Source organism: Gymnogyps californianus, chromosome 3 (assembly GCF_018139145.2).
Source record: "Gymnogyps californianus isolate 813 chromosome 3, ASM1813914v2, whole genome shotgun sequence".
Classification (NCBI taxonomy): domain Eukaryota; kingdom Metazoa; phylum Chordata; class Aves; order Accipitriformes; family Cathartidae; genus Gymnogyps; species Gymnogyps californianus.
In genome coordinates, this window is record NC_059473.1 from 49,588,626 (window position 1) to 49,605,905 (window position 17,280).

The 17,280-nt window shown below is 42.2% G+C and overlaps 1 protein-coding gene across 1 annotated transcript in view; it reads left to right on the forward strand.

The window, feature by feature from the left end:
* Positions 1–16,919, forward strand: part of RPS6KA2 (ribosomal protein S6 kinase A2) — a 312,842-nt gene extending 295,923 nt beyond the window's left edge. Inside the window, exons 16-22 of the mRNA XM_050893272.1 lie at positions 3,958–4,047; positions 5,544–5,702; positions 6,889–7,050; positions 11,392–11,468; positions 13,962–14,079; positions 15,239–15,376; positions 15,774–16,919. Of these exons, the coding sequence (XP_050749229.1) occupies positions 3,958–4,047; positions 5,544–5,702; positions 6,889–7,050; positions 11,392–11,468; positions 13,962–14,079; positions 15,239–15,376; positions 15,774–15,899 (870 nt within the window). The 3' untranslated portion in view covers positions 15,900–16,919. The remainder of the gene's footprint in view (positions 1–3,957; positions 4,048–5,543; positions 5,703–6,888; positions 7,051–11,391; positions 11,469–13,961; positions 14,080–15,238; positions 15,377–15,773) is intronic.
* Positions 16,920–17,280: the final 361 nt, after the last annotated feature.

The window sequence follows — 17,280 nt, forward strand, 5'->3', positions numbered from 1 at the left end:
CTTTGGTCCTCATTGGAGCAGGGTAGCCAACAACAGGCTATGCTTGTGAGGTCTCTCTGGGCAGCCTGAAAGCATAACTCCGAGAGAAGTTGTATTAAAATTAATTTGAGGACCATACCTAACTGCTGCATTGGTTGGATGTGAAGTGCCACATACGCTGTTGTCTGGTCTACACAATCGGCACTGGTTGAATTCAGTGGACAAAGCTAAAACCTCTCCATATGCAGATTGACTAACAGTAGAGCTGATCTTTAAAAATTAGAGATAATTAAACTCCAAAGCAGGAGCAGGAGGAAGAAACAGTAACACAGAAATGGAAAGCCAAGTGCCTGGTCTGGGTGTCTGCTCTGGTAGTGGTTCACTGCCGACCAAAGCCCACTGGAAAGAACATCCGTGTTGCCACCCTGGGAGAGCTCAGGGGGGCACCAGAGCTCAGCGCAGTGGGAACACAGCCCCAAGGAGCCAGCAGATACTCGCCAGGTCCCCCCTGGAAAGGACTAGCAAGAAGAGCGCCTTGGTTTGTTTCCAGGAGACAGAGTACAACCACGGTTAGACTTTGTAATGTCTCCCTCACCTTCTCTGGCAATTGCTAAGTCTGACTTAGTGAACGCTTTTCAAATTACAGTCGAGGCTGCTTCGTATATCTGAGCATTGACCCACTCTAGGAAGGGGGATGTGTGTGTAGATAAGCATGTAGGATTGTGGATGAGGTGTTCACGATGATTTTGGACTCTGCCCAGCAGCCTGGGTGTTGCTGTCTGGAGAAGAAAGTGGTTACTGCACAAGTACGGCAGAAGCCACGTGCTTTTGCTGGGAGGCCAAACAGCCCAGCGGCCGGCTGGTGAGCGTGGGGAGAGCATGGAGAGGGGGCTGTGCCAGGGCTGCCTCCGTCCTGCCTCTCTCCTGCTGCATCTGCACAAGGTGCTCGGAGCATGCTTTTCCTCCATGTTATATACAGCAACACTCGCACCGAAAATCAGAAAGTACAGCTGCACAAAAAGTGCTTATTTAACAGCTGTCTAGTGAAACCACTGCCTTTTCACTTGCATAATTTAATTCATTTAATTTGATACTTTTTGAGAATCTCAGAACTACTTATGAATATCACTGGAAGCCTACAATGCATCTTCCTTAGCCCCTGTGTTCAATAAGGAGCACTGGGCCTGCATTTTACGGCAGCTCATTTTGGCACTAAGCTGGGGCAAGGTTTGCAGATGTTCTTGGGATGCAGCACTTCATGTTGTGATGCAGACACCTCTGGGTGCAAAAGGAGGCAGCAACCACTGACCAAATCACCCTGACATGGCAGTTTCCTTCTTTGGAAAGTCTGGCGTGGGTTTAACAACACACTGAAACTTTCTGAAGAGGAAGACCAGGAGAATCGGCTATCACAGTGGAGCTATGGGGCATATTTAAGCAGCTGCTGTGGCCATTGCAGCATGTGAATAAAGAAACTGTGTGTACTGCAGCCAGTTTGAACTGAAGAGAGATTTCTGCTAAAGTTGCAGCAGCCACCTCCTTTACTGCTTTATCAGTCATGGGCCAAGTGTAAGTCACAGGCGTGCTGAAGAGAGGCACCGTCAGGGTGACAGTCTCTCGCTGTGGAGGAAAAAAATTGTTCTGGTCTGTCCAACTGGACTGCCCAGGGACTCAGAGGAATTTGGCAGGTCCCTTCACAGCTCTGACAATGACTTGTTCTGTGGTTTGGGGCATCTTGTCCATTTAATCACTGTATTGCAGCTTGTGCACGCATTAAAGCAAAAAGCATGCATATTTAGTGGGACTGTCTTGCGATTTATATTTATATAGCATATTGTGAATTAGAGCATTACATATCATCTACTGCTGTTGCTACTAAATCAGTAGCAGACTTCTTCAGGTTATGTTGAGTTTTGTGTCAATAGCTGAGACTACTTTTGGTTTGGATTTTTTTTAGGCCCTATATATACATTTATAGTCCTGCATTATTAATAGTTGCTTAAGATTTTCCACAGCTCTGGATATTTCCTTTCACAGGAAAACACAACAGAAAAGGAATCTGGAATATATTGCTTGCTACAGCACCATAATGATAGTAGTACTTCACACAGTGGTAGTAATACTTGCTGCAGTAAATTCTGCTGGTTTGTACAAGGCAGGCAGATCCTAACAGGTGCACATGTGTGTAACTTCATTAACTTGACAAGAGCTATGTTAGTTTAGCCAAGGAAGTGGCCCTGAGGATCTTTTTATTCTATGTTAGAGTTATTGGTTGAGCGGGACGCATTCAGTCACTGTGGTTGTATTTATGAGGAGTCATTCAATCAGGGTTTCATTGGCTTTTTGAGAATGTCTCAACTAAACTGGGAGAACACCATTATTCTAAGGAGAAATTGCTAGCAGAATTTTTTCCACTCACCTATTTTTGAGGTTTTTCCTTCATTTATTCAAATGTGGACAACAGCCATCTACCTGCATCAGCTCCCTGTTGCACTTTCACTTGTCACACTGCTATTAATTCAGAATCAAATCACTGATATGGCTTTAAATGCATACCTCAACCATGGACAACTACTGACCATCATTATCACTGCAAATGCATGCCAGTCATGATGACTATGAAACCTCTGGTATATATTCAAGTATGCACTATTATAACTGATGCACAAAATTCTAGACATGTACTTAAATGTGTATCACCATAATTAAGCCATAAAAAATGCATGCAAAAGTACCCAGGCATTTATCCTCATTAACAAAAGAGATTTTTAAAAAGTTGTTTCCCTGCAAACACCATTGTTTTAAATCTGTGCTCTGTGCCTAGTTCTTAGAGAGAACTAACCCCATTTAAGGTTGGAAGCCTTCAAATCCAAGCCAATAATGGAATTATGATTTTCTGAAAATACCACCCATTCCTCTTTGGTAAACCTGTTATTCAAAAGTACTGCTGCTGTTTTCTAGCAATAAGAAATTGTGCCAAAATAGTGTACTCCCAATGAGTTTCTAGTAGAATGACTCTTTCACCATTCCCTGGGCAGCTGCATTTGAGATTCCAACATACAGAGATCTCCCTTGGGTTATTTTATAGCTATTTTTTGTTTCATATTTATCATTTAAATCTGTGAAGTGAGAAACATTAATCAGTGCTCTCAACTGGGCAAATGATCGAAGCTCTTTGATTGACATCCCAAATATAGGTAATAGGAGCACTGATGAGAAGTTGGTGCCATCCTAACAGCAGGCTTTCCATGCAGTGATGCTCTCTAAGCAGCAGGTGTCATGTTTTTCCAAGATCTGCTGCTATAAAACTAAAAAGTTTTCATGTCTTACTATACTCTCTGATAAGGCAAAAGATGCTGACTACAGAAAAGTGATATATAAAGGAGATTTCTTTCTAGCTTAGGAATGGGCCAAGTTTGGTTACATGGCCAAATGCAATCTCTGGCCACTCTCTTGTTCATTACAACAGCATGGCCCAAAGAACCAAGTGATTACCAATAGCTTCAACTCAGATCTCCCTGACAGTAAATGTCTATACATTTTCATTAATGACAAACCCATCTGATACGTAATTTCTATTAATTTATCAGCAGATATACAAGCATATGCCAATATTATGAACGTATCCATTTTTTATGTTGAAGAGATCATTTTAAAACTATTATTATTTTAAAACTCTCCAGGTTGTTTGATTTCTAAATGACACTTCTTGTAACAGCCATTATTTACAGGCAAACAAAACTATAGGCATCAAAAAGAGGGCCTATGCCTTCGGAGTCTAAACTAATTATTGCTCCATCTGGCTTTGGCATATAGTCAGCATGGCTCTCATTTGCACAGGGTTTGAGCTGTCCTCTCCTAGAATAATGATTAATAGAAGAATGTTAAATATTAATTTGTTTAAACTGTAGAAACTGCTTGGTTTGTGCTTAGTGCTGCTAGCCAGTATCTTACTACACTGTGCTTCATTTGTTCCAGATAATTGATAAGAGCAAGAGAGACCCCTCTGAAGAAATTGAGATCCTCTTGCGATATGGACAGCATCCAAACATCATTACTCTTAAAGATGTGAGTAGTCTTTGAGCACTTCAGCATTAAATCTTTTTCACCTTAAATTCAGGCTCACCTACTAGTCCATGTCTGGAAAATTTTTCAGTTGAAGGTCAGAGCTAAAACCAGACCCACTGAAATCAAGGAAAAAAACATGACTTAACAAATTACTGGATAGCAGTTGGAAAGACTGGTCAGGTTATACATTCTCCAATTACTGTCTAACCAACTGTAAATAAAACCGAAGGGGCACAGTGCTGGAGAACAACAAAATGTGTTTGGTTTTGCAGCACTTTTCAGAAGTGAGATCTCCCTAGTTGGGTGTTTGGGAGCAAGTTGCTGAGCTCACACAGTGGTGCTGCTGGGCAGGGGATGCTCCTTCATGAGCAGGAGCTGTTCCCATGCAGCCTGTGGTATCTGCTTTGTTGGGAACAGGAGAGCTCACAAAGTCGCTTGGGCTTCCCCCGATAGTGTTTTAATGCCAGGGAGTATTTACCTTCTACTCAAGCAGCCTGAGAAGACATGAAGGCATCTTTCTTCAGCATTTCATATGAAGAATAGCCTTCGCTACGCTTACATGCAGTAATGACCTTTAGTCAGAGATGTTTTACTTAGGCTGCCTGCAGTCTCACCTGGGATTGTCCACAGCGTGTCAGATTCAGAGTTTACAGAACAAAATCCTGCTGGTGTCAGTGGCCAGTACGTTATGGTTCAGACCTTAGAGAATTATATAAAAAATTTCTAATCACATGCCCTCAGAAAAGTCTCACCTAATTCTTAAGTGTTAAAGAGTATCTTAAAATCTGTGCAAAAATGTTTATATTACTTTCCAAAAACATATTCCTTTCCAAAAACCTTTAGCACTGATGACTATAACACCGCCTATTACTGCAGTCCAGATAAAGGATTATGACATGAAAATGGCTGTCTTCCAATTTAGACAAAAAATGTCTTTTACCCCTTGCAGTTGACGTTGACAAATACATCTTGTGGCTGATGTCAACAGTGTATTGACCAGAATTGCAAATATAAACTATATAATATCATTGGGAGCAGGTCTTGGCCAACACTATAATACAGTTCATTTAGCTGATCATGAGTCAAAGGGAAATATTGATATTTGAAATGGCAAATGTTACCCTGTAGGAAGTGGAAAGAGAGAACACTACTGAGAAGGAGGCTTGGCTGAGAGCCAGCAGACATTTCAGGCTGTGTGAAGTGGTGCTGCTTTTAGCAGCGTGGTCTGCTCTGCTGACATGATAGCAGATCAGGAAAGCTACGTTTCTGTGTGGACAAATCAGCAAGTTCCTACAGACATGAGAAAAAAGTGATGATTAAGTCCTTTTATAAAGTTGCCTTTTCTGTTGTCAAGCGTAATAAGCACATTTCCCACGCATTAGCTGACGTTTTCTTCTTGTAACATCTCACACAAGCAAGCCAACACTGTGATTAAAGGACCAACCTTTACCAAGCTAACGGGTCCAAAACATATATTTATTCTATTACTCTTCCAGGTCTATGATGATGGGAAATATGTGTACCTGGTGATGGAGCTGATGCGGGGAGGCGAGCTCCTGGACCGCATTCTTCGGCAGAAGTGTTTCTCAGAGCGGGAGGCCAGCGCTGTGCTGTGCACCATCACCAGGACTGTGGACTACCTGCACTCTCAGGGCGTAAGCATTGCTTTTTGGCTATGCACATCAACCTTCTTAAAATCGGACTTTCAGAAAAAGCAAATACCTGTGATTTTGCTTCTCTGAAGTGTAAATATGGTTTTTTCCCCAAAAAAATCTTTCTCTGTATTTATAATTACATTTGGTTTGTGAAGTAGGGTCATAGGCTTTTTAGCCATTTCCCAACTGAACTGCAGTATGTTGAAGTGGTATTTTCAATCCCAAACAACACTGATTTTCAAGTTCATGTATCTTATTGAGATATTACTTGTTTACTTTTTATCACAGTCATTATTGCAGTACCTGATCTTTTAACAGAATTTCAAATAGGGTAGCTGAATCAGCAGATAGGTAGAAAACCAAATGCTCAGCTTTCCAAATTAAGTGGCGGTTTGAGCAGCTGATGGGAAAGGCTTCTGACATGCTGTTAAAGAGTTGGCTTTTAAAATCTAAGCTCTCTATATATGACAGTTTGAAAATCTCTCCTTTTCCGCTTTTCAGGGACAAGCAGTTCAGATGAGTAGTCAAATATTTGCTGCTTTTTTTGTTTCGTGGTTAAAGCAATATTGTGCATTTTGTGCTTGGGCTTTTATGTTTTCATGATAGTTTTTTAGTCTTGCTATAACAAATAAAGGCTGTTTTCCCACCACTGAAATGCAGCATGTCTGGTAAAACATGCAGCCACTTGAAGTTGCATGCCTACAGAAAGTATTTTTGTGAATATATTTTGAAATGAGGAAAAAAAAATCCCTCCCTTCAGGTGTGAGCCACTCACATGGACAGTCTCAAGAAGACCCTTACACACTTTCCTCATATGACAGGATTTCTTCTTCACCTTTCAGCTGAATATTTAGGGCCATCAGGTTCCAGGAGATTCTGACACTAAGTGTTTGTACAGCAACCCCCTCTGACCGCCCTCAGGAAAGGTGTCCCCCCCTTAGAGCGGCAGCCTCCATCTTAATACACCAGCAGAGGCTGTCAAACATGTTCTTTCTGATTTTAACAGATCTTAACCCTTTTTTTTTCCTTCGTTTGCCCAAGGCTTTTAAGCAACTTTTCTCCAAAACTTTAATATTTTTGGCATGAGCTCTTGACCTACCTCAACCAGCAGACCAGAAATGGCAGCCAAGCCTGGATGCTCCCTGACCTCCTCTCCTCACTTGTTACTGACTGCTTTCTTGTTAAGGTGGTGCACCGAGATCTCAAGCCAAGTAATATCCTCTACATGGATGAGTCAGGAAACCCAGACTCCATCAGGATCTGTGACTTTGGGTTTGCCAAGCAACTGAGAGCGGAGAACGGGCTGCTCATGACTCCCTGCTACACAGCCAACTTTGTCGCCCCTGAGGTAGGATCACATTTCAAAGCCGTGAGTAATGAGCATGTCCTAGGAAGCAGTCCTTCCTCCCTCTCTCCCTTTTCCTCACTGCCTTTACAAGAGGAGCAAGGCAGAAACCAGGCTACCGGCACTTGCACAGCCTCTATTACCATAACTTTCCTATTCCTGGTCTTGTCAGGGCAGTTGTTTTTCTCCCGACAGAAGCCTGTGTCTGTCTTGGACTGACGTGCACAATGCTTTGGCTCATTACTAGGATAAATACCCTTTTTCCCTAGCTCCTTCTGCTCAGACTGCTTCCCCTCTAGTGCACTGCATTGGAATGGGCTAAGGTTTAAGTGGGAAGTCTTGATGTTAGGAATAAGACTTAAAAGAAAAATCCATGCATGAAATCCTTACTATGCTGAAGTCAGTGGGACCTTTACTGTTGACTTCACTGAGCTAAAGAAACATCTCCTCTTGGGCTTCCCTAGTACCGATCCTCCATGTTATGGGGGATGTAGGAAAGGGCTGCTTTCCCATTTTTACGGATGGGGAAATGGAGGAAGACCAAACAGCTTGCCCCAAGCACAGGGAGAGGTGGTTCTGCATCGCTGGCAAGTGCTGTTCCTTTCATGCAGCCCCACGGGAGTGGGTTTGGGTCCCACAGCTGTTTGCATGGTTTGGACTGTTTGCTGTATTTGACCCTTGAGATGTTCATAGCTGCTTCCTTCCGATGAAGGAGCAAGAGGTTAATTTCCTGGGTAATTGTCCATTTCTTGGAGTGATGCTTATCAGCAATTTTAGTATTTGCAATACGCAACTTCAAATGTGTGTCTTCCTCTGCTTGTTATGGTCCTTATAAGAAAAATACAAAACTATTGCCTTTCACTACTTCATCTGTCCTCTACTGTCAAATACCACTGTCTCTCAGTTGGTATCACTGAGCAATCTTTTCTTCCCCATAACACTCCTCCATCCAATGTTTATCTGCATCGTATGTAACTGGGAAGAGAAAAATGGGATGATCTTTCTGTACAAGGTCCTTTCGCGATACCAAACATTACAGGAATCACAGCCTTCCAGCATCAGAAGGAGAATTTGTTAAATTGAGACCATTGCCGGGGCAGTATAAATTCAAAGCAGATTTTTTTCAGCAAAAAATCTTCCATTGCCAAGACAGATTGGTTTGTTATTTTATTGCTGTTTGGTTGGGTTTTCATTTTAGAAACTGGAATGAGCTGTTTAAAATTTATCAAAATACGTAAAAAAAGTTCTGTGGCACCACAGCAGTTCAATTTCTAAACCAAAAAATGATCATGTTTGCAAGATTTAAAGCATTCAGATTTTCTCCAAGATACAATGCGCTTAAAATAGGCGTAGCTATTTTTCATGATGGGCTATTTTGTATAGTGTCTGTAATCACAAATATTGCTAGCCCAATGCAGTTTCAGATCAGACTCTTGTGATTTGAACTGAAAGCAGAAACCACTCTCCCAGACTTTTGTGATGAGTGAGACAGGTCCTGCTAATGCAGGAAACGTTGGAGATTAATTGAAACATTACCAGAACCGGTAGAGAGCTTACATAAAGCCTTAAGTGCCTTTATATTTATCCTGTGATATGATGCTGCCCTCCACCCTAGACTTGACTTTCACGTTCCCTGTGTGAGCCCCGCTTCGACGTCTGCCATACGCCCATGAAAATAAACAAGGCGACAGAAAGTTAGCTGAGCTGATGACACAAGAGGACAGTGGCAGAGGAAAGAGGACATATTTGCCCACTTGGATCTCCCTTTATTTTGGAAACATTTAATTTGGGGTTTAGATGAGAACACGAGCAAAGATGAAGGCTATCCGAGGGAAAGGCGCACGCTGCCACCTAGTGCGAGTCACGCTGTGTGCAGGGAGTGCAGAGCAAGGCTGGGTCAGGAGGGAAAAGGCAGCCTGCTGTTTCCCTACTCATGCAGTAGGGTCCTTTTGGACAAAGTAAAAATATATTATTCTGCAGGTTTCCTCCAAAATCCGTGAAGAACTACTGCTTTGGCATTTGAAATTATGAGATTATTTATTAGCTTTCATACCCACATGCATCTCTGCTCGTGTCACAACTGAGAAAAGCCTATATTCGTAACGTTGTTAATCCAATAAGCCAAAGCCTACAGAAATAAAAGGGGGTTGGATAAATATCTGAGCCGTTATCAGAATTGGATGAACCCAGGGGAAGTTTGTTCCTTATCACCACAACGCCCTGCCATGTGTGGCACTAAGAACCAGCTCATGCCTGTATTTCAGATCCCACCAAATTCTCGAGGTGACCTAAACCCCTTCATGGGTGGTAAATTCTTCAGCATCCGTCAGAGCAGGACACCACTGCATCTTTTGCAAAGCTCTTTCCCTGACTGATTTATTTCTAAGACAGGCATGTTACTGTTTGATAATATCTGCCCCTTAGATCAAACACTAATCTTTTTGGCCAAGGTTTCCCACACTTGCTCCTGCCAGCGCAGTGTTCTCACTTTAATCACAGTTGCACAGACCTGCTGGAGACATTTTCAAATAGCAGCGACACTAACTGATAACTCTCTCTAGATCCTGTTGTTATCCATGAGGTGATGTTGCTGTCGATAAAAAGTAATTGCCAGCAAAGCCTTCCCTAGACACTGGCACAGAGTGAATGTCCCTGTTATCTAGCAGCGTTCTTGCAAACTGAATGATAGCACACAGCGACACCTGCCCATCATTTTGGGGTTGTATAACCACTTGCTTAATACCCTGATCCACTAAATATCATCACTGCCCCATTTTTCTGTCATTTGCCTTGGACTTGATCGTCCTTGGTTATTGGGGGAAGACAGTGATGGCAAGGAAAATGTAACTGTTCAAGAAGCAATGAGAATGGCCACACCAAAAGATAAGTGTTGGGTATTCAGTCTCACAGGTGAAGCAAGAAGCAACTGAATTTGTCAAACAGCAAAGAAGTTTTTCCCATAAAAACTAACATTAATAGAGGGGGGATGAATGAAGGAACTAAAGAAACAGAAACAAATAAAACAGCCAGAGAGCGTATGTATGATGTGCAGGAGAGAGAGGCAGAAGCAGGGTTTTACCAGCTTTGTCAACAGGAGGAAATGTGGCTTTTTCTCTGTTTTTTTTTCCAGGTAGCAAACATTCGCTCAGCAGCATACGTAGCAGATGGTTTCTTTACCACTCATCGCTTGTAAAATCTGTTGAGGAAACATTTTCTGAAACTGTTTTTTCCTAGCAGTGCTTGGTCTTTTCTGTGATAGACTTCAGATAGCTGAAATCACTCCTGGGTAATAAGGCTGCAGGTCAGAGACAGACTTGCTGAATTTGTACATTCCTTTTTCATGTGCTTTGCAAAAAATTAATGTATCTACTGATCCATCAGAAGGGGACAAAACTCTCCTTGTGTGTCAGAACTGAATAAACAGAAGGGTGGTTTGCTTTTACAAGCAAGTGGAAGATCTGGAGGTGGTCCCTGAGCCAAACAGAAACAAAGTTCTTCCCCTAATCTCAGCAATGCTGCCTCAGTTGGTGACTTCACTTTCACTTGGACCTGCACTGACTCAAATAGGCATTTCTTCTAGTATGCACTAGCATAAATGAAATCTAGATTTTACCCTTACTGCTATAACTTGCCATCCTGTGCCAATATTGAACCTACTGGTCAGATCTCTGCTGAGTACCATGGGTCTTGTTTTCCCCATAGGAAAAAGGGATCAAGTTTTAGCCTGTTATCTGTTAAGTCTAGTCAAAATGTGGCCACTTTCCTTAATACAGAAGTAAGATAAGAATAAGCCTTTTAGCTTTCTTTGCAGTTGTCATGCATCTTTACTAGTCTGACATTAGATATGTGTTAGTGTGCATCCATTTGTTGTATCAAATCCAAACTGAGCTCAGACATGCTTATCACTGTCACTCAGCCCTACGCTTGTTGCATCCACAGTGTTCTTGGTAACCTTTATTTTAGGAGGACACGTTTCAAAGTATTAACGAGCTTTTTTTAAGAAACCATTTAAAACACTGAAATGTTGTTCTGCTTTGCTGTGTGTTAGATGGTCAGAGAGGCTCCCAGAGCCTCCAACAAACTGCACTCATCTCTGTCACTGTGGAGGTGACAGATGTGCTGGGCTTGAACACTAATCAGCTCATTCCAGCCTGGCTTCACCTTGCTCCACACCACTACTGACCATTTTGATCCTGAGGCAGCCACCTGTTCAAGCCAGATATACGGTTAAGTCCCGGAAATGTCAGCAGATACAGCCACTAATCGGTGCTTTTTGAAGATCAGAAGCTAAAAATTTAGGAATGCAGATTAACCTATTTTCATCTCTCTCTTTCCTTCACATAGGTCCTTAAACGCCAAGGTTACGATGCAGCCTGTGACATCTGGAGCTTGGGGATCCTACTGTATACCATGCTGGCAGGGTGAGTGAAGAGGTTTTCCTGGAGCAGCAGTCTCCAGTGGTCTCAGCACTTCAGCACTGATTAAGCCAGAAAGGAGTCACAGATAAAGACAGCAAACTGTCTGGCCTCCTTTGAGAAATGTGCTCAGTTGTATGAGGCAAGAAAATAGATGCCAAGACCTAGAATTAGAATAAGTTTTACCAGAACGCATAAATATCTTTGACACTTTACAAGTTGTTTAGGTTTTTAACAGCCTGTGCCCGTAAGCATGCACTAAAACCTAGACTCCTAAAAGGCTCACTCACCACTTAAGCAGCGTGAAAGTTTTACACTAGGAGAGGTGCGTAGGAGTATGAAGAGCCATATCATGTTCACCTTATCCATAAGAGGATGTTCATTCATTTCTATTAATACATGTATTCTCTTCAGCTTCATTCTTCTTCTACTGTTGTTGTTATCGAGGTATCTGAGCACCTTTAAAGGCTAAAAAAAATAAAATCCAAATATAGTTTTTAGATGCTACTTGAAAAATATGCTGCAGAAATGACAGAAAGTAAATGAACAGACCAGCAAGAACAGCAACATGCAGCAGGAACTTTTGAGGGGTACTTGGCAAAAATACCCCTACTAATGTGTTGGCTGAAGTTAAATATTGACACAAGAAGATCCAGAGAAAGAGACAGATTGAAATAAGCAGTGAAGGATGGGAATAAGATGTGCTGGGGTGAATGGGAAACACAGTGTGCAAACCCAATCTGGAATTAACAGGCCCCTGAATTTCATTTCTCAGGGTATGGTATATGTACGTTTATTGTACCTAAGTGCAGCCTGAAACTTTAAAGCGACCTCTCACAGCTCTTTAATCCGCTTCACAGTCATTCAGCTGTGGCAAGAAGCTTGGATTCATTCCTAGATTTATACAGAAAACAAAGAGTTGGACCCCACCTTTCTGTTATTCGTGTCTCTTGCCTCATGGATTATAGAAAAGGAGCCAGGAGTTTCTATCCCATCTATTTTGTTCCTGCGTACAAACGTGTTCACGATCAGCTGAAATACATTGTGACTTTCTGGGGCAGTCTCCCAGTCTGCTGGGATGTCCAAAAACCTGTTTCTATTTGGCTAGTGCCATAGATTTGCAGTGATACACAACCAGAATCAGTAAAATAAAATCAACACATTACCCACAGTCACATTTGTTTAGCTGATTATCTTCAAAATGCTTCTTTTTTTAAATGTGAAAAAAAAATCCAAATATATTTGAATATGAAATACAAATTGCACAACTTAGTGGATATTAAATTTGCTGACAGGTGCTATTAACTTGTATCTCACTTTTTTCTGCACTTACAAGAGAAAATAAAAGTAATGCAAACAGTTGAGAAGCACTGACCTTTTAGGTGCCACCACTGCATTTAGGGATGGTCTTGTTCTTCCTCACCAGAGGAGAGTTAGTAGGAACTATTATTTGCATCCAGGATTTTATTCTCCTCCCATCATCACTATGAGCAGAGAGGGCTCAGACAGCCAGGACTAGAGGCTGGGATCCTGTTAATGCAGGTAGTGACAGACCTCGGAGTTTTAGCCAGTCCTTAACTCTTAGTGCATCCCTCCTGATAGTTATAGATTGGAATAATATTACGTATCTCTTTAGGCTGAACTCCTGTGAAGTCTGAAATCTTTTTGAAAATTAGAAAATACAGCGTGAGAAATTGAATTTGCTACTAGAAACCAAGTGGGATAGGAAGCTGTGGCCAAACCAACTGTTTAACAATCTAAAAACCACTCTGGCAACTTTTCAGAAGAGAAAAAACAGATGAAGGAAAAGTATAAAAATCCCAAATATCCCCTTCTTCTAAACTTACACAGCTGTTCAAGATTGCAGAGTAAAATTTGGCCTGGTAGACTGTAGTCAGGTGCAAAAATCTTATCACTTGTCACTTTATGAAGACAAAAAGTGTGCCCTCTGCATGTGACACTGATTTTGTAAAGCTAGGTGCATGTTATTAGTCATTTCTGACTGGCTAGATCAGGAAGTAACCTATTGCAGATCATTTGTTTTGCCCAACAGACTTGCACATTATGGTTAACAAAGCATTGCAAAATAGATTATAAAGGGTCCTTTTTTTTTCCTTTTTTCTGTTTCAGATCCTAATTTTTCTCCTTTATTATTTTTATCCTTTCTTGCCATTATCAAGGTACTTCTATTGGCAATAAAGCAGAGTTAAAACAAAGAGGTAAAAACTTGTCTATTTTTTAAAAAGAACATTTCATTCCTAAAAAATGAGAACAGAACAAAAATTTTAAAAAACAATTAAGGAATCAGTCTTTTCCTCTGCAGAACAACGTAATATGAGAAACCACTGGACTGTATAGTTTTGAGTGAAAATGAAGCAGCAATGTCTGTGGTCCATTCTGGAACCAAATTCCTGTTGTAATCGGTGGCAGTTAGCACTAGATCCTAGAAATCATACACTTGCAAATTACACTGTATTTTTTTTCTCTTTTTTAAAATAGGTTCACTCCTTTTGCAAATGGACCAGACGACACCCCAGAAGAGATTCTGGCCAGGATTGGCAGTGGCAAATACGCACTTACAGGAGGAAACTGGGATTCAGTATCTGATACTGCAAAGGTCAGTGAACGCTTTCTCAGACTTTTTTCTTGTTCTCTGAAATGGGCTTGCAGTCTGCAGTTGTAATAAACTTAAGAAAGAGATAGTCAGAAGGGTATTTCTCAGTGCCTCATGAAATAAAAGCTTGCTTCTTTATGTTTCTACTGCTCCGCATGAAATAGTGTGTCAGGAATTTTGGTAGTTTATTTCATTAAACTAGAGTGTAATATAAGACCATCAATTGTGAATGCTCTTGAGATTTACATAGCGCAGAACTCTTTTTTGGTGCAACTGAACTTTTAAAAGAAGTGTAGGGTTGTCAGTGCCACAAATGTATGGTCTATATGTGAATTACCTTTTTGCTCCTCAAAGTTAACCAGGAGCAGGCAATTTACAAACTAACATTTTTAACTCCTGTACAGTTCACAGTTTAGGCTGCCCATTTATCACAAAGCATGGAAACCCCCGGAGATAAAATTCATCTGGCGCTGAGACTTTTGGGCATGAAGCTGTGCAGTAGTCTATGAGACAGGTAGATGGTCAGGAAAGCTGGCAAGCTTCCAGTTGCCTGGCATTAATCAGAAACTTTGACAGGATTTAGAGATTCCTGCAAGAGATTCCAGTTTTAGCAACTGGTAGTATCCGATGGAAGAACATTGATATATCCCACCACAAAACTGCAAGCAATCCTAGTAACATATTAATCTTGCTACCAACACCTATGAGCCTCACAATGTATTTTTTATCAGATGTCCAGTTTTGAAATTAAAACGTTCACGTGTGGTAGAACTGATCTCATTGAATTTTAGCCACCTGAATGTTAGATTTCTGTTCTAAGCTTCTCTTGTAAGCATGCTTTGGAGTCAGTGAGGAGATGCCTCCAGATGGCATCCTCTCTAGGTGGAGTTTATCGCCCCTACCAAGTCACCAGTAATTAACACTCACTCAATAAGCTGACTGCCCTCCACATTATCTTTTGACTGGATTATCAGCTGAGAGTTGAACATTACACTTGAAAATTTTGAACTTTACACTTAAAAAATACTAAGCATATCTAAAGTGCATCCCTCTCTCCATTGGACATGCTGGTGAGGACACTGCCACCAGCAAGATCTTAGTAAAACCAGCACTGCTATTAATTACTTTTTCCCTTTTACTGTTTTCTTCCTTTTAAACCCAGGACATTGTGTCTAAGATGCTTCACGTAGACCCTCATCAGCGCCTCACAGCAGTCCAAGTCCTAAGACATCCATGGATAGTGAACAGGGAGTATCTGTCTCAAAACCAACTCAGCAGACAGGATGTTCACCTGGTGAAGGTACATCCTACGCCCCTGCCTCTTCCTTCCTTGCAGAATGAACTGTCATTTGTGTAAATATTCTGAAAGTGATAGAGGAATTGGGAAGATTATTTGCCACAGAGGCCAAATTTAATATGGCACTGTATTAACAGTAAAGATTTTTGACCTGTCACCTGCTCGGTATTTTTAACTTCAAGCTGCATTGTAATGACCTGGTGGCATTCTGTGCACATACTGCTACCCACCACTTTGAATCAGAGACACCCCAACTGTCTGCCAGCCTAAATGTTCTTATCATTTCATGGAAATCGTCCATGCATGTCCATTTTTTCAGGGGACTGAACAGGGGAAGGAAGGGGAAAAGCATCAAAGAACTGAATTTCAGCCCAGTATTTTCTCTTTCTCTATTTTACAGGGTGCAATGGCAGCCACTTACTTTGCTTTAAACCGAGCACCTCAGGCACCAAGGCTGGAGCCTGTATTGTCCTCCAATCTGGCTCAGCGGCGGGGCATGAAAAGACTTACCTCTACCAGGTTGTAGCAGTACCCCCAAAAGGCCTCTTTGAAAACCCACAGTTTATTATTTGAGAAATTCATCTTTACTTGGCTAGCAGAACTTTTTTGGACAACCTGCACATGAAATCACCAGAACTAGCAGAAGCCCAGCGTAAGGCAAAGTTCTCCTTTGCCCCGTCATTTCTTTTACATTCCAGCCAGGGTCCCAAGTTTAACAACTTCACAAAGATGTGCCAATTTTGCCAGTAGCTCTGTTTCCTTACTGAGATAAAGCCAAATAAAGTAGGTGTGCTCCATCCTTCCCACTCTAGGAAATACTATTTTTGAGTCCTTAAGATGTCCCATGGGAACACAGTTTTCATTTTGTTTCTCAAGAAAAGCACTTTTTGCTATGAAGAATGCAGTTGGGTTTGAATGTTTTCAGCTGTTCCAGCATGCGTCACGATGAAGTGACTTGGCTGGTTACCCGTAGACATCTACTGATCTCCACTCACCCCAGGAAGAGTGAAGGCTGCAGAGACAAATGAGTAATACCTTACTTGAAACAAGTGCTATACAACATGAAGGAGAGAGAGCTTCAGTGGTGGAAATACCTTCTGATTTCAAGAAATCTTTGGCACTTCGCCCCTGCCCTCTCTGGAATGAAGTCAGCACCACTCAAGGAGCACATGCCACCAGCCCTGACTTACTCAGAGGTCTCCGAGAGCAGAAAACCTCTGAGAAACTCAGTCCTCTGAGGAAATTATTGGGTCTTACGAGACTGTGGGAAAGCATTCACGTAAAACAGTGTGCGTAGGAGCCTGTGGACCAGGGGAGAAATAGGTGTCTGGTCTCAGCCAGCAAGCAAGAGGTCTGGGAGGACTAGGTAAGGGGGCTGGGGAACCGAGCAGAGGCAGGGAAAGGCACAGGTGACTTTGAGGACAGTAGGCAAAAAGACCCGTGGCAGCATGGTGGGGAGTACTGCCAAAGGGAACTAGCGTGCACGTGCTTGGGGGGCAAACTGGGACTCCCTTTAAAAGCGAGGGACAGTCCCTCTTCAGCAGATGGTACAGAAGAGGGTGGGTGGGCGGCTGGGCTGCCGAGGGGCTGGGTGGCTTGGTGCAGCCGTCCTCCCACGCCGCCACCGAGTCTGCTCACGGAGACCGGCTCTGGCAGGCCAGAGTGCCACCCTGGAGCAAGCAGGGCCATTTCCAGTCATTGCTCCCTGCCCTTCCCTGGCTGCTCACCCGAATCCACCTCCATCACCCAACGTTTCATGTCCTTGTCTGGCTGTTCTGCTCTAGCAGAGCTAAACTCCCTGTGCCACGTGTGTGTGTGGAGAGTACCCACTTCTGAAGAGTCCAGCTAACTCAGTTACAAGCTTTAATAATAATAAATTATGAGGAGAAACGGGAGGATGCTCTGCT